This window comes from Monodelphis domestica, chromosome 1, assembly GCF_027887165.1.
Source record: "Monodelphis domestica isolate mMonDom1 chromosome 1, mMonDom1.pri, whole genome shotgun sequence".
In the NCBI taxonomy this organism is placed as follows: domain Eukaryota; kingdom Metazoa; phylum Chordata; class Mammalia; order Didelphimorphia; family Didelphidae; genus Monodelphis; species Monodelphis domestica.
This window is the reverse complement of record NC_077227.1, coordinates 13,816,358-13,840,350: the sequence shown is the minus strand read 5'-3', so window position 1 is coordinate 13,840,350 and position 23,993 is coordinate 13,816,358. Positions and strand designations below refer to the sequence as shown.

The 23,993-nt window shown below is 42.0% G+C and overlaps 1 protein-coding gene across 9 annotated transcripts in view; it reads right to left on the bottom strand.

The window, feature by feature from the left end:
• PRKG1 (protein kinase cGMP-dependent 1) overlaps nucleotides 1-23,993 on the bottom strand; it is a 1,271,158-nt gene that overhangs the window by 29,863 nt on the left and 1,217,302 nt on the right. For 8 of the 9 annotated variants that reach the window (XM_056819190.1, XM_001374648.4, XM_056819201.1 and 5 more), the window contains one exon: nucleotides 22,880-22,976. The exons of the other annotated variant lie outside the window; for it this stretch is intronic. In XM_056819190.1, the coding sequence (XP_056675168.1) occupies nucleotides 22,880-22,976 (97 nt within the window). The remainder of the gene's footprint in view (nucleotides 1-22,879; nucleotides 22,977-23,993) is intronic. 9 annotated transcript variants of the gene reach the window in all.

Below are 23,993 nucleotides of genomic sequence, written 5' to 3'. Positions count from 1 at the left end.
GAGATTTGGATTAATCCTAGTGGCTGGCCTGTGGCGTTGAAAGGAAGGCCAAAGGAGGGAGTGTGTGTTTTCTAAAGCACATGTTTTATTAGGAAAGATGTTTATGCGGCCCACGTACGGTCATTCTCTCTATTTATAGACCTCCATCTTCTGGAAGTTAATAGCCTCATAAACAGTGTGGGGAAAGTTCACCAGAAGTTTGAGACAAGGAACAAAGGGGGAAGGGCTTAAGATGGTCGGGAATGGAATGACCAGGATCCCAAGCTTGGGTGAAACACAGGACATTTAAATTCGAGGACCACAAACTGGATACATTTGTGTTCAGTAGTTCATTGGTGAGCCTGTTCTTGTCTGAGGCAACATTCTGCCTGCCAAATGCCACTGACACTTTTTCTGCTCTTTCTCTAAGGAAAAAGGTCCCTTTCCCAAAACTGAATCCTTAGGGAGACCTTCAACAATCCCATTAACTCATGGGAAGAGTTGGAGCCAACAATGCTTGTTTACCAAAGCCCTGTCCTTCCTGGTGGGGATTGCAGTGCCTCCACGTTCCAAAGAAGGTAGGATTACCACATAACTGACCCTTGTGGCAGCCTGTTCATGGAGACAACATAAAAAGGTCAACAGAGAGAGAGAGAACATGCCTTTCATATGTCGATGGCCGGCTATTTCATCCCTCACCTGGGATGTACTGGTGGATAGAAGATGGAATGCTGAGCCTGAAGTCAGGAAGACCTGAATTTAACAGATGCTTCTGACATTTGCTATCTGTGGGACTATGCTGCTTGTTTGTCCCAGCTTCAGGTTCCTTAGCTATAAAGGAAAGGGTAATAACACCTGTAGCTAGAAGGCACAGTGGATAGAGTTTTGGACTTGGAGTTAGGAGAACCTGATGGCATCAGACACTAGCTGTGTGACTCTGGGCAAGTCACTTCCCCCTGTGTGCCTCGGTTTCCTCATCTGTAAAATGAGCTGGAGAAGGAAATGGCCAACCACTCTTGGATCTCTGCCAAGAACCCAAGACCTAAATGGGGTCACAAAGAGTAGAAGGTAACTGAAAAGGGATGGAACAACCACAATACCTTAAATACTTATCTCAATTTAAGTGATTCTTAAATGAAATAATATACAGAAATGATTTTTGGATGTTAAAGAGCGAAACAAATGGCAGTGATTCTGATTATTACAAGCTAGAGCAGAGATCTTTAACCATTTTTTGCATGTGTCATGGTCCCCTTTGCTATGGGTCTCTTCTCAGAATACAATTTTTGGTCTACATTCAAAATCCAAGAAACTGTTCCATTTCAGGGAGGTGCTAGTGAAAACAATGATGTAATTTTTTCTCATCCAGGTTTATGGATTTCTGGGAATCTCTCCATAGGACCCCAAATTAAGAAATGATTTGGCTTAGAGGAAGGTCTTCAGATGCTCTCTGGCTACACCTATACCTAACCTGACACCCATCTGGTGAGGGCATTTTTCTGAACTCAGTTAGGGTGGTCCTTGGACAAATTCTATTCATTCCATCGAGAGTCTTTGCATCAAACCTTTCTATGTTGGCAGGACCTTTATGACTATACATTTGGCTGGCAGTGTCTTTAAGAAACCAGAGTGATTCCATTAAGGCTCCTGGATTTTCCCAACAACCTTGTGTGATCAGTGGTTCAAACATGATCAACATCTCTATTTCAAGGCTCTAAAAGATGAATTAAGTCTTGGCCACTTGTTAGGAAGTTTTTCTTTTAGGAGACTAATGGTCATGCTAAGTTAAGAGCTAAACTCATGCACAGATAGCTCACTCAGCAATGTGCCTGGCAAATAGTAGGTGCTTAATATATGTTTATTAATTGTCTATTGTTTACTAATTGATTGAATTATTAATTAAAGGCCATTAGGAGGAAATGTTGACACTGTCAGATATGCAGAACCTTAGAGATCCTTGAGACCAACCTTGACTTATATAGAGGGAGAAACTGAGTCCCAGGGAGATCAGGGGACATGGCCAAGGCTAGAGATATTGGGTTGCAGAACTAGAATCTTACACTCTCCTTAGATCTGTATGGAGATGTGACATGTCAACTTTCTCCAGCATTCCAGGAATAATGGAGCTTGTAGATGCATTATTCCTCTGTTCATTCATGTGGGCAAACTCCTTCTATGCTATTCAGTTCTCCAGAATTGTATCACCAATACTGGCAGAAATCTCATTGTTTTTTTTTTAAACCCTTACCTTCCGTCTTGGAGTCAATACTGTGTATTGGCTCCAAGGCAGAAGAGTGGTAAGGGCTAGGCAATGGGGGTCAAGCGACTTGCCCAGGGTCACACAGCTAGGAAGTGGCTGAGGCCAGATTTGAACCTAGGACCTCCCGTCTCTAGGTATAGTTCTCAATCCACTGAGCTACCCAGCTGCCCCCCACCTTAGTTTATTTTTAAAATGCATTTTGTTAGCTCTTTATTTTTCTATCAATATTTCCCAATGTCCCTTCCTTCCTTCCTCCTTCTCCCAGATAGCCATTTTGTATATAACAGAAACAAAAGAAATGGAAAACCAGTTCATCCAAACTAAGGAATTCCCAAGTCTTACATTCTTCAGTGCTCCGTATCCATAGTGCACCCTCCTCCCTTTGGCTTCTGCAAATTTAAGCCAGAGGAAGTACCTTCTCCCATATCTCTTTGGGGTCAAGTGTGGCCATTACATTTTCCAGTTCTCTGGCTCAGTTCCTATTCTGCTCTTCCCCATTTCCATTGTCCATATCACTTTATGTTCTTACAATGGCAGGCTGAAGGAGACTCCAACTTTAATCATTCTGTATCTAGTCAGTCCTTATTAAAAACCTCCTCTGTGCTAACCAAGACTGATGGAAAACGAGAAACCATGTTCTTTACATTAGACATCACCATCATGGATCTTATGGTTTGGAAGGCAGATGAGAGGCAAGCAGAGAGAACTGTAAAAGAGGCTATAACATGAAAGTCAATTAAAGAAGTCCCCAGTCAAGTGCTATGTGATGTCCCCTGGGAAATCGGGTTGTTAATAACGGAAGGAATCTGGGATCACTTCCTGGAGGAAATGACATTTGAAATGGACTTTAAACAACTGGCCGGAGTTCAGCAGGTGAAGAGGAAGAGAGATGGTGCTTCAGGCATTATGGAGCAGCTTGAGCAAAGGCACGGTAGTGCAAAGTCTAAGTCACATTTGGATTACTCTGAGTAACCCAGTTTGGCTAGACTAGAGGGTGTGTGTTGGGTACCAAAAGGAGGTTAGGCTGTTGGAGTTTTAATGCTTTGTCCTGATCTGTTCAGCCCCATTTAAGTAGGAAAGAAGACTGTGGAGGGTCTTTGGAGGCAGGATTCAAACTTCTATGGGAGTGGAGGGGAGCAGAGGAGAAGGGGAGATCTCTCCAGAGACACATCAAATCAGCACAGAGGCCTCAAGGAATGACCAAAGCTGGGCAGTATTTTCCATTTCATGTTAGATGATGGAAAATTGACGTTTTTGAGTGGATGAGGAAAGTTCTGAGAAATATTCTCCAAACAAGGCTAAAATCTACCCACGATCACGAGGAAGAGAAAGTTGTCAATATTTGTTTGTTTGCACTGCTTTACTTGACTGAATCCTGACCTACAGGACAGTGAATTGGGGGCAAAGATCTTTCTATCCCCGGCTTCTTCTCCAGATCAAAGGAGACGATATTGATGGGTATAGTGTTTTGCAAACTTTAAAATATTTTTTACAGTTTACAAATATTAGCTATTAATATTATTTAAAAGAAGAAAAAAGAAAAACACCTTCCAACCACTCAACTGTTCAATAATTCCTTCTAAGTTATATCTTTTAACTTTGCTCTAAAGTTTCATTTTTTAACTTGCTGAGAAAAAAAATAAAATGAAATAAGGAACAAAGGAGGAGATGTGGGTACATGACAGGAAATACCACTGCTTCCAAAGGGAGAGGATCTGATTCAAATCCTGCCTTGGCTATTTTCCTCCCTTTGTGAAGTGTTTCCCCAGACTCAGTTTCCTCCTCTGTAAAATGAGAATGTTGGGTTTAATGATTCTATTCTTAAATTCTACCATCTGATGCAAATGAGTCAGCCACAAGGCAGCTGAAATGATGGAGGTGTCTGGAGGTGTGGGCTCTCATGAACTGACCAAATTACATTGTAGTTTGAGTTTGGAGAAAAAGAGGAGGAAATATCAAGTGCTGCCATTAAAAAAATACCATCATGGGAAAAAGAAGTGGGCTTGTTTGATGGAGATGAAGGGAAGGTCTTAAGAACGTGGGCCTTTCATCTTCTCACTACAGTGGGATTACAAGGGATGACTCAGGCAAATTCAGAAAAACAGATATATTTGTAGTTTGGGATTTTTAAAAAAATGTTGGGGGCTTTATTTAAAGATGCTGAAATATATGAGCTTGGACTTACTCTCATCTCTGCTCATCTCTACTTATATACTGAGGATGAGATGCCATCATGAATGTCACAGTTTGGCAGACAGATGAGGCACAATATAGAAAACCATAATGTGGGGAATCATATAAAAAGGGCATTGAAAGGGAATAAGTCAGAGTTGCCCACCTTGCTCACTAGACAATTCTGTAGCATGGATAAAGCACAAGATCTGGAGTCGGGAAGATCTGGGTTCTAACCCTGCTGCTACACTTTGCAGCTTTGGGAGCCTGAGAAAATCATTTAACTTCCCTGAGCCTCAGTTTCTTTATCTGAAAATGGGGATAACAGTTGCACCTCTTTTACAAGGTCATTGTGAAGATAAAATTCAATCAAGCATTTAAGGTTTTGTAAACCATAAAACATGTAGACCATTGGAGGGTTTTAAAAGTGCTTTCCTTAACATCTCTACTATTGGTTTATTATGATGAAGATCTTTTTATTGGCTAGGACATATTAGATTTAGAGTTGGGAGGGTCTTTAAAGGCTGATGAGGCCAATATTTCCTCATTTTACCAATGAGAGAACTGAGACCAAGAAAGATAAGTAATATACCCAGGGTCACCCAGTAGGTGAGTATCTGATCTGGCCCTTTAACTCAGAGCTCAATGTCAAGTCTAACTCTATTCACAGTATCACCTAGCCCATGGGTGTCTGTTTCTCTTTCTGACTTTGCATCCTCAGTGTCTACTACAATGCCTTGCACACAGTTGTTGCTGATTCATTTCCAGGTGTATCAGACTCTCCAAGACTCCATTTGGAGATTTCTTGGCAGAGATACTCGAGTGATTTGCCATTTCCTTCTCCAGCTCATTTGACAGATAAAGAAACTGAGGCAAATGGGCTGAAGTGACTTTCCCAGGGTCACACAGCTAGGGAGTATCCGAGGCTGGATTTGAACTCAGGAAGATGACTTCTTGACTCCAGGCCAGCACTCTGTCTAATGTGCCACCTAGCTGCCCTTTCCAACAGTGAGTGCTTAATAAATGCTTTTTTGGGTTAGATGAGTTACTTGAGCTGAGCACAGTTATCGCCTGGCACTTGACCCTTCCAGCACTTATATATGATCTTCCTTGGTTTGTCTCCTCTGATCATCTGCCTCGCATTTCTTTCTTCAAAGCTCTTCCAGTCACCTCAAATATAGTGTTTCTTCCTGATGGCTCTAACTCCCAGCTATATGCTGTGTCTCTTGAGGATAACCATGTTCTTCTGTGCATCCTGGGGCACAGAGGAGAGAGAGGTGGGAGTCAATTTCTGCCCATAGTAAGTTCTGGGGCATCTCCATTTGAGGACTCTTCTGAGTCTCCCCTGAAACGTGCTTACTCTGTTGAGAACAGCTGGAATAACTTGTGCAGACCACATTCCCAGGTCCCCTGTGTCTCTATAAACCATGCCCTGTTAGCCCAGTTAGGCTGTCGGATCCAGGAGCCATCTTGGATTCATCCTTATCCTCATCATATTCACCACCACCACCATCATCATCATCATCATCATCATCATCATCCCTGATATGTGTGCTGCAGCTGAAAGTTCCAAAGCTTATCTGAGCCTCACCCTGACCAGGAGAGGTGAGTACCAGAGTGGAGGGTAGCTCAGGGAAGAAAGCACTGGGCAGAGGGCCAGCAAGGATCAGTAGAAATGGTGGAAGTAGGCAGAAGAAATTTGCGGAAAATGCAAGGAAATCATTTAGGCTCAGTTACAGGAAAAGGTCGTCAGAATTACGTTGTCCCAAAGTGAAATGAGCACTGTTTTATGTGCGTAGAGGGCATTTTCTGACTGCAGGGAGGACCAGATGGCCCCCAAAGGCCCTTTTGTGCTCATGAATGTTCTGCCTCCTGAAGCAGCTCCCCTCACTTTGGGTTCTCCAATTCTTAGCCAGCTTTCCCTCTTGTGACCAGCTTCTCTGATTTGCTTCTCTGCCAGGCAGAGCCCCAGGTCTAACTTTTCCCTTTTGAGACCAATGAGAAGAAGTCTATTCCCTCTTCATGCAGACTTGAAGGCAGCATCCATGTCACCCCTGAGACTTCTCTTCTCCAGGTCACAGAGCATGGCCACAGCCAGCTGAGTCAGACTCATTGTCCAGGACTTAGAGGTTTATAATTCATGTGAGTATTTATATAGTATGTGAGTATGTATAATATCATATATAGTACATATGTAATATATACCATATAATAGGTTACTATGTATAATGTATACTATATAATCAGTGACTATATATAATAGATTACTATATATGATGTATACTATATAACATATATACTATATAATAGGATACTATATACCCTTATCATTTCCCCCCTAATGTTTCTCCACCACAAATAATTTGATTAGATTTCAACCAATACCTTTCATCATGTGGAGAAAAAATCTTTAAATTCTAAATCTTTTTAATAAAAATATTAAATGATATGCCATATGGAAAGGTTCCTGTATCTGTTGACATCATTATCATTTAAAAATATTGACAGGGGACAGCTACATGGATAGAGAGCCAGGCAAGCTTGGAGATGTGATGTTTTGTGTTCAAATCTGGCCTTAGACCATGGGCAAATCGCTTAACCACCAGCGCCTACCCTTTATCATTCTTCTGCCTTAGAACCAATATAAGTATTAATTCCAAGACAGAAACTGAGGGATTTAAAGAATTGACATGATTTATTATACTAACTTTTTCTAACTCACCTCATTTTTGCATTTCTGGTCTAAATGTTACTTGCTCAGCATAAATAATTTAAAATATGTTTCTGGGTCTGTTTTCTAGTATTTCACATAATTTTTACTTTACTATTAATGATATTGGCTTATAATTCATTTTTGCCTAAGTTTATAGATAAGGACATGTATATTTTTTACACACATATATATGTGTATATGTACACATATATATATCTTAGAAAGAGCTAGGCAGACTTCAGTTTTTCTTCATTATTTGAAAACTGTTTATATATAAAGAACATTTATTTGAATATTATCTTTTCACATTAATATTAACACTCTAAAATATACATTTGCCCCTGGGATTTTATTCCACTACATTCCATGAATTCTGATGTATTGTTTATTGTCAATAGATTTATGTTCTTTAAAAATCACCTCCCTTGCCCAAATAACCCACTATTTTCATTTTACTTTGTCAAAATACATATTTATATCCCAGCATTACTTAGATGGCACAATGGATAGAGTCAGGAAAACATGAGTTCAAATCTTGCCTCAAACACTAGCTGCATGACCCATTTGCCTCAGTTTCCTCATCTATAAAATGGGGATAGTAATAACTCCTAGATATCCCAGGGTTGTTATGAAGATCAAATAAGGGAGTAATTGTTGAGCACTTAGCACAGTGTCTGGCACATAGTAGGCATTATATAAATATTATATATATATACATACATATATATATATATATATATATAGATTATATATCCATGCACAACTGGCAAGGTAGAATGCATAAATGGAACTAATCTCAGCATTAGAAGGATTTGGTTTCAAGATCTTCCTCTGACAAATAATGAGCAATAGTTTAACTTCCCAATACTTTCTCACCTTTGAAATGAGGTGACAATTCAATAAATTGTGGAACAAATATATGTTGATAGAGGAAATTTTCATACTTGAAGGTCTCTAGTTCAGTAAATTCACAGATCTATCTCCCAATCCTCAAATCTTGTTTAATGTGATTATTTACTGTTTCTATAATATGGTCTTTGAACAAAACATTATTTAACCTTTTTTAGTTTTTAGCTAGTCCTGTGCTTTTTTTAATAATCCTCTTATAAATTTTTATTTTCATCAAGTCATCATGTCATAAAAATAATTATTAAGATTTATGTTTTTCTGAATCTATTTATACTTATTGCATCCTAGATTGTGACCATTTTTTTGTGACTATCCCATGTGTGCTTAAGTAAAAAGTATACTGGGGGCCAGCTGGGTGGCTCAGTGGATTGAGAGCCAGGCCTAGAGATGGGAGGTCCTAGTTTCAAATCTGACCCCAGACACTTCATAGCTGTGCGACCCTGGACAAGTCACTTCACCACCACTGCCTAGCCCTTACCACTCTTCTGCCTTAGAACCAATACACAGTATTGATTCCAAGATAGAGGGTAAGGTTTTTTTTTTTGATGCATACCATATATCTTCCTTTTATTTTTCAATATTCTTTTGGAATAGGGGTTTTTCCAATATTTTATTGAGTCTATTTTTTTTCTTATTGCTTGATTTATTTTGTTGGCTGAGGAGAGCATTATTCCTCCCTCTCAATTTGTTTCCAAATCAGTTAACGTTTCCTTTAAATTTTTAGTTGCATAACATTAAGTACCTCTCTATTAAATGCTGGCATTCTTTCACTGTCAATGGTACCTTTAAATATATTACAGTCCCCCAAGTTCATTTCAATATCTTTTGATAGGAATTTAACTTTGTCTTAAATAATGACTGCAATTCACGATTCCCTGGAGTTAGCTAAAGCAGGGAATGTCTTAGCCGTTTTAGATGAATTTTCTGTAGGTTATGTATTATCGAATTGTAGTTTTAATATATTCTGTAATACTCCCCCCACCCCCAGGAGAATTCAATCCATCTTACATTCAGGGTTAGAATTTTAAAATTTGTTTTTTCCGCTACCACATTCTAACATGATTTATTTTGTTAGCAAGTAAGCAAACAATTCTCTTCCTTGTTGCTAAATTCCAGGCGATGCATTTCTATCAAATTATCTAGGATGATTATTATAATGAAATAATAGCTAGAGTTGAGTAGATTCATGAATACAAGCACCTTTCAAGAGAAAAAAAGCCTTACAACCTGAACTTAATTTAAAAAGATCTATGTAGAATCTTTATAATCCAAACGCCCATTTAATATACCTCTTCGGTCCTGTTTTCTCTTCTCCTCTCCTTTCTTTTCCTCTCTTCCCTAGACCCCCCCCCCTTCTCCCTGACTACAGGCATGACACTCTATCCTCTATGCTTCCTAGCTGCTCTTTTAAAAGAAAAATAAAAAGATTAAACTCTTACCTTCTGCCAACATTGATTTTCTCAGTGGTCTTTCTTAAATTCATGATGCTTAACTCCGAGGTTTAATCTCGAAGGAGTTCATTTCGTTAGCGCTAATCCATTTCCAATCTTAGCACATGCAGACATTCACATGGCACTAAACACATTTCCCTTAATTTCCATTCTTAAAAACATGACTGATTTTTGCCAGAGTTCTGCTTCTGTGTCTTTACTCTCTCCTTGAGGGAAGGATCTCTCAATGATCATTCCGTCTCCTCTCTTTTTTTCTGTTTTTTGGTTTTGAATTTCACCTCAGACACCACCTCGGTGACTCTGTATCTCAGTTTCCTTCTATGCAAAATAAGGGGGACAGACTTACTGATGTTCAAACTCCAAAGGTAAGATTCTATGATTTGTGATGATCATAATCAAATTGTTCCTCTCTTTTCTCCTCTATGTTTTTATAAAAAATGATAATAATATGTATATGTATTATACATTATATATGCTACATTATATCACATAGCATATACTATGCTATATTATGTATAATTATTCTATAAGTATTTATATATCCTATACCATATATTAATACATAGTATATTTGTATATACAATATGTATTGTTTTAGATGAAAACCAATGACATCTTGATGAGTACCTTGCAAGTGAACTGGATGTTAATGAAGCAGTTACATAAGTTCATCAGCCTCAGTTTCTCTCCCCAAGTCATTGAAATCTAGGGGCAAGACAAAAGTCAGAATGCCTGGCTGTGCCTCCAGATGCAGTGGATGATCATGGCTTCTTCCATGTTTGACTAAGCTCTAAGATCTCTGCATCACTTGCTTTATCCACCTTCATGCTATTGGAACAAATCATTCTTGTCCACCCATTCTGTAAAGGGAAGTCTTCCTATGTTTGGGGTAGACATCCCCCAAGATTACCAACAGTTTTAAAGCCTGCCAGCTACACTCAACTTGGATTCACCAATCTGCCAAGATGGTTTTTTAAAGGGCTGTGTTTCTGGGCATACCACAGCTCCTTGGAGCCATGGGTGAGAGGTGGGTGGCCATCTGTCACCCAACTTTCCTATGATATGTATATATCTACATAAATATTTATGTATAAGGATATAAAATTAAAGAGAGGGAAGAAAGCATGGAAAGAGAGAGAAAGTGATAGACATATAGACAGAGAGAGAAGAGAGAAAGAAGAGAGAGGAAAGAAAGGAGAGAGGAGAGATAGAGAAAGAAAAGAGAGAGAAAAGAGAGAGGAGAGAAAGAAAAGAGAAAGAGGAGAGAAAGAGGGGGGGGGCATAGGCTAGTGATTGGAAAACAAACCTCAGAACAGAGTTAGGAAGTCTCAGGTTCTAGTCCTGCCTCTGACACCTGCTGGATGTATGATTTTGGGTAAGTCACTTAAGCTCTTAAAACTTCCTCTCTCCCACTGGAGACTGGCTATGACTCTAAGTTGAAGAACAAATGACATCTACATTTATAGTAGTTTCCTGGGATTTCCTTTATTGGCAATTCCTCATACAATGACCAGGGGAAACAGATCCAGAGCTCCCACCTACATGCACACACACAGAGGCATGCACTCATTCATTTAGTTAACTTCACACTCCTGAAGTTTATCTGTATCTATTGCTTTTTTAGCTTGACAAACTTACAGCTCCTTTTTTTCTCCCATGAGGTTTACTCAGGAGTTAAAGCCACTCCAGTCCCCCCTTTATGCTTTGATAGAGATTTCATTAAAGTGGCTGTTTACAAAGCCAAGAACAATGTCTTGCCAGTTTTGTTTTTCTCCGCAAGGGGTTTTCAGTGAGATAGTCATGGCTCAAAACCACGTTACAGCTACTATTCTATCCCTCCATAAAATGGAAATGGGATCGGTGATTAGTTTTGGGGTTTACCTTGGTAATATACTTTCACTTGGTGTAAACTTGCATTTCTTGCATTTTATCAAGGCTGGGTTCTTTTTCTGCAAATTGCTGAAGCAAGTGTGTTCTCTTCAAAGATCTAACGTGGTCAAGGGGAAACTACAATGGATATGGAAATGGGTGACCTGGGTTCAAATGCCCACTCTGCCACTTACAGTGCAGTTTTAGCTTAAACATTTAATTTTGGAACTCAATAGCATGCAAAGTCTATTCCTGCTTCAAATCTACATTCAAATCTTATTGCCATCTATTGCTTTCATAGTTGACTTAGTTTTGCTGGTTAGATTTTTTTTGAGAGTTCTTTAATTTCTCTTGATTTTTTTTTTTTTTTGGTAAAACCCTCACCTTCCATCTTGGAAGCAATACTGTGTATTGGTTCCAAGACAGAAGAGTGGTAAGGGCTAGGCAATGGGGGTCAAGTGACTTGCCCAGGGTCACACAACTGGGAAGTGTCTGAGGGCAGATTTGAACCCAGGACCTTCTGTCTCTATGCCTGGCTCTCCATCCACTGAGCAACCCACTCTCTTGATTTTCTATAGGTCAAATTGCAATACTTTCAGTCATTACTTATCTTGGACAAAACAATATATGCATCAGATTTCTGTTCTTTGGTATATGAGATTTCTCCCTCCCTCCCTCCAGTTCTTTTTTTAATCCTTTACTTTCTGCCCTAGAATCAATACTGATTCGAAGGCGGAAGAGTGGTGAGGGCTAGGCAATGGGGATTAAGTGACTTGCCCAGAGTCACCCAGCTAGTATATGTCTGGGATCACATTTGAACCCAGGACCTCCTGTCCCTAGGCCTGGCTCTCAATCCACTGAGCCATCCAGTTGCCCCCCTCCCTCAAGTTCTTGAAAGATCATCTCCTTACATTTGGCCCAAGTCACCCAGATAGTGTCAGAACTTGGATCCTATCTAAGTTCCCTGTCCCCGGCTCTCTTTAGCACCACGGTGCTGCTCCACATGACTTTTGCCCTTTAAGAAACTGAAGAAATCTTTTGGCTTCTTTTGAAGACAGAATAAAGAGAGTCCATTTCCTTCCTTTTGGCACTAAACCAAACCATACACACCATATAATAGGCTACTATAGAATATCAATGAAGGGAAAATGGACATTTGGAGTCCGAAAACCCTCGGAGTCTCCTTGCAGTGTCTGGTCCCTGGCTGGAGGTCCAGGGCTCCGAGTGGCTGCTGGGCTTGTACCAGGACTATCACTTGCTCCGGGTGACCTAAGCGGTGAGTCCACAGGGATTAGGTTTCCTGGCTGCCGGCTCCTGGCCGCCCGAGCTCTTGATAGGTTGTTCCTTTCCATGGAGTGTCTCCTCTCTGGGAAGCCCCTTCGGTTAAATAACAAGGTAACCCAAGCAGCCCAGGCTGAGCCCAAGAGGGACGCGGGCTGCTCTCCTCCCGCCTCTTCTATGTCCCCGTCCTGTTGACGTGGCCTTTTGAGCCTGCCGGGCACATACCTCGCGAAGAGGCAGGCTGGCAGAACGCCCCCGGCCACCGCAGGAGGCTTCCTGCTCTGCCCCCAATAAGAGTCCACCAAGGTCAGGGCAGGGCTTTGCCCAACCCCCGGCACGTCCAGCCTCGGGGTGTGATCTGGGAGCAAAAGCCAGACTGGCCTGAAGAGCCACAGACAATCCTCCCCGCCGCATGGCGTGAGTCAGCCTAGTTCTGCCTTCTTGGGGCTGCAGAGGCGAGGAGAGCAAGGGAGGTGCTGGGTTCGAGGCAGGGGAGCGTCCTGCGATGGACTCCTGGGAAGCCACTGCCTCTCTCAGCCCGAGGATCTACTTAAGGAAGAGCTAGCGAACGAGGGAGGGATCAGCGCTCTGCCCAAAGCAGAAAGATCGGTCCTGCGGGAGCCTGAAAGGAACCCAGTCCACAGGAACTCAGAGGGCGGCACTCACGCGCTCTCTGGCCATTGACATCCCTGCGCTCTGATATGGCCAGCGTTTTGTTTCTTTCCCCCTCACTCTGACCTTCCGGTGTGGAATCAACACTGTGTAATTGGTTCCAAGGCAGGAGAGCAGTCAGGGCTAGGCAGTGGGGGTGAAGTGACTTGTTCAGGCTCTAAGGCACTCACTCCTCTCTCTGTCTGTCACGTATCCGGGTATCTCTCAGCTCTATCTAGCTGGCCATCTCTAGAATTTCTCATCTATCTATGGAGCGGCTTAATTTCTACGTTCAAAGGATGATCAACCAGGAAAGAGTCCTTTATGAGCAGGAGGGCTCTATTAGACTGTCTCTGAGGCTCATTTCAGACCCAGTTTTCTTTGGAAATTGATGCCTACACTCCCAGAGTTTTGTTGAATTTCTAGAATAGGGGGACCAACTGGTATATAATTAATAATATAATAAATATAATAAATATAATATAATATAACATAACATAATATAACATAACATAATATAACATAACATAATATAATAATATAACAGTATTATACTGTATACAGTATATTATATTATATTACAGTATAGTATAGTATAGATATCATATATTGTATCATATTATCATATTATATTGTAGTAGTAGTCTCTTGGTAACTGAGGATGAAGATTAACTTTGTGTGTTTTTGTGCACAAAGACACTTGTGCGTGAAGATCTAAGTGGAAAAGTTGATGCACAGAGACAGTCCCACTCTCTTGGCATTGGAAGCCTGGGTCCAGTGGCATGAAAGGTTGTTACACCTGGAGACTTCCTCAGCTGCATTGGATGGCCGTGTTGCCTTTTGTGCTCCAACACGCCCTGAGCACTCCACAGTGCTTTGCTGCATCGCCCTCTCAGCCATTGAACCTTCTTGTTGATTTCTTCCGTGTGTTCAGCCGAAACAGTCTTCACATGCTGGGTGAGCAAAGCCCTAGTTCACCAGGGGTCGATGACGACCTGATGGCTACCCTCACAAGGTTTAGCTGGCCTGTCGAAGCCATTGCCCGGGGTGTGGAATATATAATAAGTAATATAATATAACATATTATATTGTATATTATTTTATATTACATTACAATAGAATATTATACTATATGATATCATATTATATGTATCACATTATATTGCATCATATTGTATCATAATATATGTATCATATTATATTGTATTGTATTGTATTATCATATTATATTGTATTGCATTATATTATCATATTATATTATATTATATTACATATTACACTATATTACGTTACAATGTGTTATATTATATTGTGTTATAATATGTTACATTACATTAGATCATATTATATTATATTGTTACAATGTTATATTTTATTGTGTTACAATGTTATATTACATTAGATCATGTTATGCTATATTATATTACATTATATTATGTTATGCTATGTTATATGTTATGTCTTATATGATGAAATATGCCATGATATGAATAAATGGGGATGACAACTAAAATCCTCTTGTTGAAAATGGTGTAATGGCCTTGGGGCCAGGAACGGTTGGGCTAGGATTCGGTTTTTAACCTTTGCAAACTGACCCTGGCTCAATCACGTGCTTGCTCTGTGCCACAGTTTCCTCCCTCGGACAACAGATATAGCAATCACCAGAGTGAGTGTGTGGTGGCTCAGAGGGTTTTGAGGTACTCAAAGGAGGTTATAGATTTAAATTTCTTTGTGAGCCTCAAAGCATAATAAAAAAATGGAACTCTTCTAGTAATCAGCCCCGAGGTCCCAGTTTTTGACTTTTTCACTCTCTAGTATTTTGCCCCTACCATGGAGGTAGCAGAGACAGCCTGGAGGAACAAAAGGGTCCTTGTGGGGGCTTCCTAAGAGCTGCTGAACGGCAGTGACTTGAGGTTGACCAGAGCACACCAACTCCTCCATAATTACATGCTAGAATAGCTCTCCATTGAGGCCCTTCCCCATCGTTGCCCTCTTTGGGGCACTAGCCCTGGATCCATCCTATGGTGCCCAGCTTTGGCTCTTCAGTCACTTTCAGTGATCTCTGACTCTTTCTGACTGAAATTTTGGGGGTTTTCTTGACAAAGATACTGGAGTGGTTCGCCATTTTCTTCTCTTGCTTGTTTTACAGATGAGGAAACTGAGGCAAACAGGATTCAGTGACTTGCCCAGCAGGTCTTCCTGACTCCAGACCTAGAGCTCTATCTACTGCACCACCCAGCTTCCTGCAGTGCCCAGCACTGATTGCAAACCTCTTGATGCAGCATGAGGTTCTCCTCTCTTTTGTCCTACATGTTCCACTTCTCTTTGTACAGTCAACGGTCCTGCCCTCGTGCCTTAATCAAAGTGATTAGTGCTGGGCAATGATGGCAATGACCACGTGCATGTTAGTGGAGCATCATGCTTTGAGGCTGGGCTTCCAGAATAATTCTCCAGGCTTTTGCATGCTCTGAACAAAGCTTTCCAAATTCCACTGGAATGATTTCAGAATTAAATTTTGAAAGGGTTAAAGTGAAAAAGAGCAGCAGTGTGGGATAGTGGGTGGAGGGTGAGCCTTGGAGTCGGGAAAATCGGGGAACAAGCCTGATGGGACAGCTACTGGCTGGGTGACTCCGACTGCCTCACTAACTGCTCTGTGCCTTGAGGAACTCCCCATGATGGCAAGTTGCCTAGTGAAGATTCAGGAGGGCTTCCTTTCCTATAGGGAGGATCTCATTGGTCTGGCCCAGAGGAGTCAAGCTCCTGGAGGATATACTCCAGCTCCTGTTTAGGTTCTTTTAGAAAGAAATACAAGGGGGGCAGCTGGGTAGCTCAGTGGATGGAGAGCCAGGCCTAGAGATGGGAGGTCCCAGGTTCAAATCTGGCCTCAGGCACTTCCCAGCTGTGTGACCCTGGGCAAGTCACTTGACCCCCATTGCCTAGCCTTTAGCACTCTTCTGCCTTGGAACCAATACTCAGTCCTGATTCCAAGATGAAAGGTGAGGGTTTAAAAAAATAATAAAAGGAAAAGGAAAAGAAAAAGAAAGAAATACAAAAAAGCTAATTAGGTACTCAGGGGATGTGACAATAATCAGTGTTAATTGGGATTGCAGTTTAGTGACCTGAGAACCACAACAAGGGTTTGGCGAGGGGGGCTTTGTGCCGGGGGGCCAAATTTAAGAGGTGCCAAAAGCTCTCTTAGTTCTGTAGCATCAGAACATCAACGTTTAGAATCTAGTTAGCAAGAATAATTAGTTAAAATAGGAAAGTGCCAGATGGAAAGCTGGGGGTGATCTTTACTAAATATTTGTATGCTTGTCCCTGGCATGGTTAATGGGACTTTCTGGGGTCTCCCTACCATGTCTCATGCAGGTAAACATGCAGTTGACTTCCCCTCTCATTCTAGAATCTCTTTTTGTTTGTTTTTATGGGCACCCTCAGTGCTTAGCACTATGCCTGGCACATAATAAGGATGTTATACAGAGAGACAAAGAGTGAGATAGACAGACAGAGAGACAGAAAGACAGAGAAATAAAGAGTGAGACCCCCCGTCTGTCTTTCTTTCTGTCTCTCTCTGTGTCTCTGTCTTTGTCTCTCTCTCTCTCTCTCTTTCTGTCTTTCTGTCTGTTTCTTTCACTCTTTATTTCTCTGTCTGTCTGTCTGTCTGTCTCTGTGTGTGTGTGTGTGCCTTTGTCTTTCTCTCCCTCTCTCTGTCTCTGTCTCTTTTTCTGTCTGTTTCTCTCTCTCTCTCTCTCTCTCTCTCTCTCTCTCTCTCTCTCTCTCTCTCTCTCTCTCTGCTTCTGTCCTTGTTGCTCTCCCTCTCTCCCTCTCTCTGTTTCTCTCACTCTTTATTTCTCTCTTTCTGTCTCCCTCTGTCTGTCTGTTTTTCTCTCTGTTTCTCTCAGTCTTTCTCTCTGTCTTTCTTTCTGTCTCTCCCTCTCTCTGTGTCTCTGTCCTTGTCTGTCTTCCTCTCTCCCTCTCTCTGTCTCTGTCTGTCTGTCTTTCTGTCTGTTTCTCTCACTCTTTCTTTCTGTCTCTCTCTGTCTCTGTCCTAGTCTGTCTCCCTGTCTCCTTCTCTGTCTCTATCTGTTTCTCTCACTCTTTATTTCTCTCTCTCTGTCTTTCTGTCTCTCTCTCTGTGTCTCTGTCCTTGTCTGTCTTCCTCTCTCCCTCTCTCTGTCTCTGTCTGTCTGTCTTTCTGTCTGTTTCTCTCATTCTTTCTTTCTGTCTCTCTCTCTGTTTCTGTCCTTGTCTGTCTCTATCCCTCTCTCTGTCTATTTGTCTCTCAGTTTCTCTGTCTCTCTCTCTCTCTGTTTCTTTGTCTCTGTCTTTCCTCCTATCCCTTTCTCCTTCCCCCCCTCCAGATGGCTTTCTATCCAGCCCCCCCCCCAGTATCTCTGTAGTAGCTTTGGGAATAATGATTTGAATGCCATAAAACGATCAGCTACTTCATGAATAATGCTTAGCTCGTGCCCAGCCCATAGTTGGTGCTAATAAGTGCTTATGGACTGAATGATAGATTCTTCATAGACCACTCTGGGATATCATGCAATCATGGAATCTCAATGCATTAACCAAGCATCTGTAAAGCATCTGCCCTTTACAAAGCTCAATCAAGGAACTGAGAATCCAAGGACAAATGTCAGCAGTCCCTCCCCTCAAGGAACTTACATTCTAGCTGGGGTAGTTGCTGTTCAATCATGTGCATCTCTTCCTGACCCTATATTTAGGGGGGAGGGAGGTTCTTGGTGGAGATTCTGGAGTGGTTTGCCATTTTCTTCTTCAATTCATTTGACAAATGAGGAAACGGAGGCAAAGAGGGTGAAGTGACTTTACCAGGGTCACAAAGCTATTAAGGGTTTGGGGTGACATTTGAATTTCAAGACTTTCAGCCTCCAGATCCAGTTCTCTACCCTGCTGTCCCAGCTGAGCTAGACAATAGGTAAACATAGCTGGGTCCTGATAGTGATAATAGTGAATTCTTGAACATGTCACATTTTCTTTCTCTCTCTCAAACCCTTACTTTCTGTCTTAGAATCATGATAAGTATCCATTCCAAGGCAGGCTAGCAGGAAGGAAGTGGCTAATGGAGTGAAGTGACTTGCTCAGGGTCATTCAGCCAGGAAGTTTCTGAGGCCAAATTTGAACCCAGGTCCTCCCAACTCCAGGCCTGGTTCTCTATCCACTGAGCCACTTAACTATCCCCTTAAAACCTCATTATTTACACTCGTACTAGGTATATCCACTGGGCTGAAACAAATAACCGCATTTTAGGACATTGTAACTGAATAGTAGAGACTTAAATTTCTGGGAGCATTTCAGGGGGCTCATTATTCTCCCTCCTCTGGCCATGCTGTTTATGGAGCAGAAGGCATTCACCAATGGGAAGAAGAGAAGCAGCAGCCTTGGAGGAGGATGAGATCCTAAGGGATGGAGGTGAGGCATGGAGAGCACATCCAAGAGAAAGGAAAGGAACAAGTGTTTAGAGAAGGCTGTGCTTAGGGCTTTTTGCAAACACCGTCTCATTTGATCTTCAAAACAATACTGAAAGGTGATGCTACTTTACAGTTTAAGGAAAGTGAGGCAATCAGAAGTTTCGTGACTTGTCCAGGGCCACACTGCTGGTAAGCGTCTGAGACAAGATGCAACTCAAGTTTTCCCAACTGTGTGCCCAGCACTCTAAGCATGGTGCCAGCAGCTGTCTCAGAGAGGCTCTGAAAGGTCATCCAGACCAAGCCCTGCATGTCAGGGCAGGGTGTTCTGTTGATTGCTTCTGAATTCCATCTTTTGGTTCTGCTCTAGAATTTCAGTCTGTCCAGAACACTTCACATTCTGATTCTCTCATTGTCCCTTCCCACTTGGGGCTGTCTGGAAATTTCATGAGCATGTCTGCCATGTTTTTATACAAGGGCTTGACCAAGGCTTGAACCTGGGACAGGGTCAAGGCTCTGGCGCACAGTAGAGCTCTCCCATGATGCTTTTTGGTTAATTAGTCCTATTTGGGAATAAGGGTTTCATCAGCCCTGGATTTGTCTACCTGAATGATTAGTCCATAGTTCCTTCTCTCGTCTGCAGGGCTTGTTGCCTTGTCTTGTCAATACTGTGTATTGGTTCCAAGGCAGAAGAGCAATACAGGCTAGGCAATGGGGGTTAAGTGACTTGCCCAGAGTCACCCCTTTGGGAAATGTCTGACGTCAGATTTGAACCTAGGACCTCCCATCTCTAGGCCTAGCTCTCTACCTACTGAGTCACCCCAGTTACCTCCGTAAGACTATTCTAAGAAACTTCATTAAGTTCCTTGGTGACATCAAGCTAGATGATGTCTTTTCTAGTGTGTGAATCTAGTAGCTCTGAAAGGAGAACGATGTTAGTTTAGGACATCCTGTAGGGCACGTAGGTGGTACAGCAGATAGAGTGAACTGCCTGGAGTCAGGAAGACCTGAATTCAAATCTAGCTATGTGACTCTGGGCCTATTTGCCTTGGTTTCCCCACCTATAAATGAGCTGGAGAGGGAAATAGCAAACCTCTCCAATATCATTGCCAAGAAAACTCCAAAAGGGATCATGAAGACTCAGACATGACCGAAAAACATCTCATCTACCATTAATTTCTCCCCCTCTTGCACTCTGGCTCCCACTTTCACAACTGCAATGGGATTGCCTTTTTCAAGGATGCCAGCGATCTCTTTCCTTATAAAGCCCACAGCTTGGTCTCAGTCCTCATCCTTCTTGAGCCCTGCAGGCATCCTCTCCTTCAGCAGGTTTTCTCCTTGTGGGTTTTTGTGAAAGTCCCCCAGAATGGTTTTCTTCCTATCTATTGCTTGGTTCTGACTCAGGTGGTTCTAAACCCCTTTGGGGTTATCATCGGTGCCCAACCCAATCTTTGGGGTTACAGACAGAGTTGCTTCTCTGCTCTTCTCTCTTTTATACTCTCTTGGACATCTCGTCAGCTCCTCTAGGTGGACCGATTCATGCAGATGATGACTATAGATGTATTCGTATATTGTGTGTATATATATATATATATATATATATATATATATATATATATATATATATATATAGAGAGAGAGAGAGAGAGAGAGAGAGAGAGATGATCTCATTTGAGCTTCATAACTACCCTGTGAGACCACTCTTACAGATGGGATCATCCCTATTGTACAGACAGGGAAACTGAGACTCTTAAAGGTGAAGTATTAGAGGAAGGAATTGAGACACCCTCTTCTCATCGTATTCCTCTATTCTTGAGACCCTGCTGCCCACTACAGGAATTATTATGATTATCTGCATTTAAAAAAATTAGAAAACTAGTTCACAGAGAAAGGGAGAGACTAGCCATTGGCCAAGCAGCTAAAGAAGAGTCAGAGAGGCGATCTGAACCTGTCTTCCTGTCTTTAAGTCTAGCCCCCTCTTGAGTCCATCTAAAGGCATTCTCCACACAACAGTATGAATAAAAATAAAGCTTGAACCAGCAGCAGAATTCAAAAGCAGCTCTTCTAACCAATAAAGTGCTCTCCTGGAATCTGCTTAGACTCCTTCTAGCAAGGATGTTAGATTTGAAGCTAGAGATGGTCCAGAGGAATAGCAAACAATTTGCTCAGAGCTAAGGGGGTGTTTTGATGTAAATACACTCTGAATTTGTCATTATAGCATCGGGGCTTGAATCTCCCCTCTGACTCTTCCTCTTTAACCAAATGATTTTTGGCAATTCCCTTCCCCTCTGAGCCTCAGTTGCATCATTTGTTCAACGAGAAGGTTGGACGGGGCAGCCCCTGAGGTCCATTTCAGATTTCAATTTCTGATTTCGGAAGAACACTTCAGTTACGGTTTCGGCAGGTTGGCTGTCTGGCCCTGTCTAAGAGAGACGCGGAACCATTCATGGCCAGTGCTGCCTTCAGGGACTGGGGTAAAAATAGTTAGTGACCTCCGAGCTTTGACGGAAAGGGGTTTCTCCATTCTTCCAGTAGCAACAGGAACTGTTTACTGCACTGTACACAAACTCACAGGAGTGCCCAAGCCACTGTATTGGTGTCAAATGTCAGGAACTTCTCTGGGTTCAGCAGGGAGAGGAAAACCAATCTTTGCTTTCAGATGGAGTTTGGTAACTTCCGTGGACCTAGGATGAGGTCATAACCTCTAGAATTTTCTTTTTGCCCTCGAGAGCACAGTCTAAGAAATTCGAAATGTATCGTCACATGTTCTCATGCAGTTAACGGTCCATTCGTGCTTGTCCTTCCATTAAAAAAAAACCCTCTTTATTTTCATCAACAGTGATAAATAATGTTCATGTAGGGCAGGATGGTAGCTGTAAATATATCAATATTTTTCTGACAAGCACTGAGACTCCCGTATTTAAAACCAGTGGAGTGAGAGCTGGAGGGGATCTCGGTTTTCTAATCTAAGTCTGTTCAGGGTAATGGAAGCCCAGTAAAGAGAAATGACTTGTACATGGTCAGACAGGCTAGGAAACTAGTTCAGGTCCTTCGACCCTAATCTAAACCTCTCTCATCATTAGAAGGTCATCTACTGGTGAAGCAGACAAAGAAGGGACAGTGGGAGGCCATCCAGCTTAGCCAAGCCCTGCATTGCTCCGGGAATGAAGTTGAGACACAAAGAGGGTGAGAGAATTGCTTCAGGTACAACTTAGTAGTCAAGGTGAGACTGACCTAAGTTATCCAGCATGACCTGCACTGGGCTATTTCCATTTTGCAGCTGACAAGTTCATAGACTAAGATCAGGAAGGAACCCCAGCGATCATTCAGTCCTTCAAGCAGTTATAACACATCACATCCTTCCTTCATGCTATAATAACACTGAATTTTAAAGTCTATCATTTGACTTTGCTTATCTCATCATTTGGGGAGATAATAATTGTAAAGTACTTAGCACAGTGCCTGGCACAGTCACTGCTATAAAAATTTAGCTATTAATTTTTATTATGATAACAATAATTAGCATTCAAATAGCCCTTCAATATATACAAAGCACTGTAAAAAAAGTGAGCATTCGGATAGCACCTCAGGCTTACACTGAACCTTACCAATCTTATTTCATTTTATCATCCCACTAACTTATATCATTCCCATTTGACAGAGGAGGAAACTGAGGCAAACAGAGGTCCAGTGGCTTGCTCAAGGTGACCCAGCTAGTAGGTGCTTGAGGCTGGATGTGATTTTCAATCTTCCTGACTTTAGACCCCGAATTCTATGCACAGAACCATAGAACCACAGAACCATAGAACATATCAAGGCGCTGTACCTTTCAGGGTTTTCAACACACAAGAAAGCTTTCAAAATCAAATATCTAGGAAACTCTCCCTTCTTGTAGCAGCTTGTTTCTTCATTCATTAGTAAGGAGTCTGGAAAAGGTATTTTTTTGTCATTCTTTTTATTTTAAACATTTCTAAAATATATCTTCCTGCCTGAGCTATCACAAACTTGCCGGCTTGAGCTGTCATGACCATGTGCCAATCAAGAAATGCTACCAAAGGTAGCCAGAGGGATGCTTTGATTCCAGTTAAACCCAAAACCCAATGAGACAAGGAGACCCTCAACCCACCAGCAGAAGTCAGAGAACAAAGAGAAGTGAGTCACCTACCAGCTCGACTCGTCCAAAACCTCCAACTCCCAGTGTGTCGATGATGTTGAAATCCGACAGTTTCAGGTTGGCGAAGAATGCCCCTTCAGCTTCATATCTGGATTTTTTGATGCGAAAAAATGGAAATTTCTTAGAGGTGCAAACATGAGTACCCCGGACAGAAGTACCTGAATGACATGACTGCAGGACAACCTGTTTCAATTCCATCTTGTCTCTTTAGAGCCCACCTTTTCTCACACTCATCGTTTGTTTGGTCCCCTTTATGAAGAATGGCCCTTTTTTGGCTTTTCAAAGTAGAGAAGGGCAAAGCCCCCCCAGTGTATCAGCCATACACCTGTCCTCCCCTCCAGGGCTCAAGTGGAAGTTAGGACTTGTCATTTTCTCTCGATCTTGCTTTTCTCTTGTTACTTTCTTGTCCCCACCACCCCCTTGCCTTTCCGTAGTTCGGATGATAGAGTCTTTCAGGATTTTCCCATTTCCACAGGTTGGTAAGAGTTTCTATCAACTGTGAAATCCCTGAAGACAAACCAGAGCCACTTTCTCTGAGATCAGATCCTCAAGGCTCTGGGTGGAGGTACAAATGCCTGCCAAGGATGCTTTCCAAAGCATATTAGGATTCCCCCTCAAATAAATACAGAATCAAAACCCATCTCTTCCTGTCTTTCTGCTTTTAATGCTTGTTCAGAGCCAAACCTCCTAGCGAGTGGCCCTGGTAGGGTGGTAGCTTCTCATTTAGATGGTGCACAGAAGCAGGGCTTGTGGATCCCAAAGTTTGCCTCATCAAGCATGTGCAAAAAAGCTTCCCATGCTCTTACGAGCGAATATGAGCTTCCCAAAATATCTTCTTGCTGGAGGCTCTGGTATTTTTAGAAAGGATAGGAAGGCATATGGATGGAGGGGATCCTCCCACTTACTGAAGCCAGGGAAGGGAGGCATTTCGCTGTCTCACAAGACAGATGTCTTTTCACAGTCCAGTGGAAGCTGTGCCCTTCAGTCCCTGGAGGGCTTCCTACTGTAGCCCACTGGAAAGGGGCCACTGAGAGAACACATTTCTAGACCACTCAACGGGTTACCACAACTCCACGAGGAAGGGAACTAACACATCGCTGTGCCC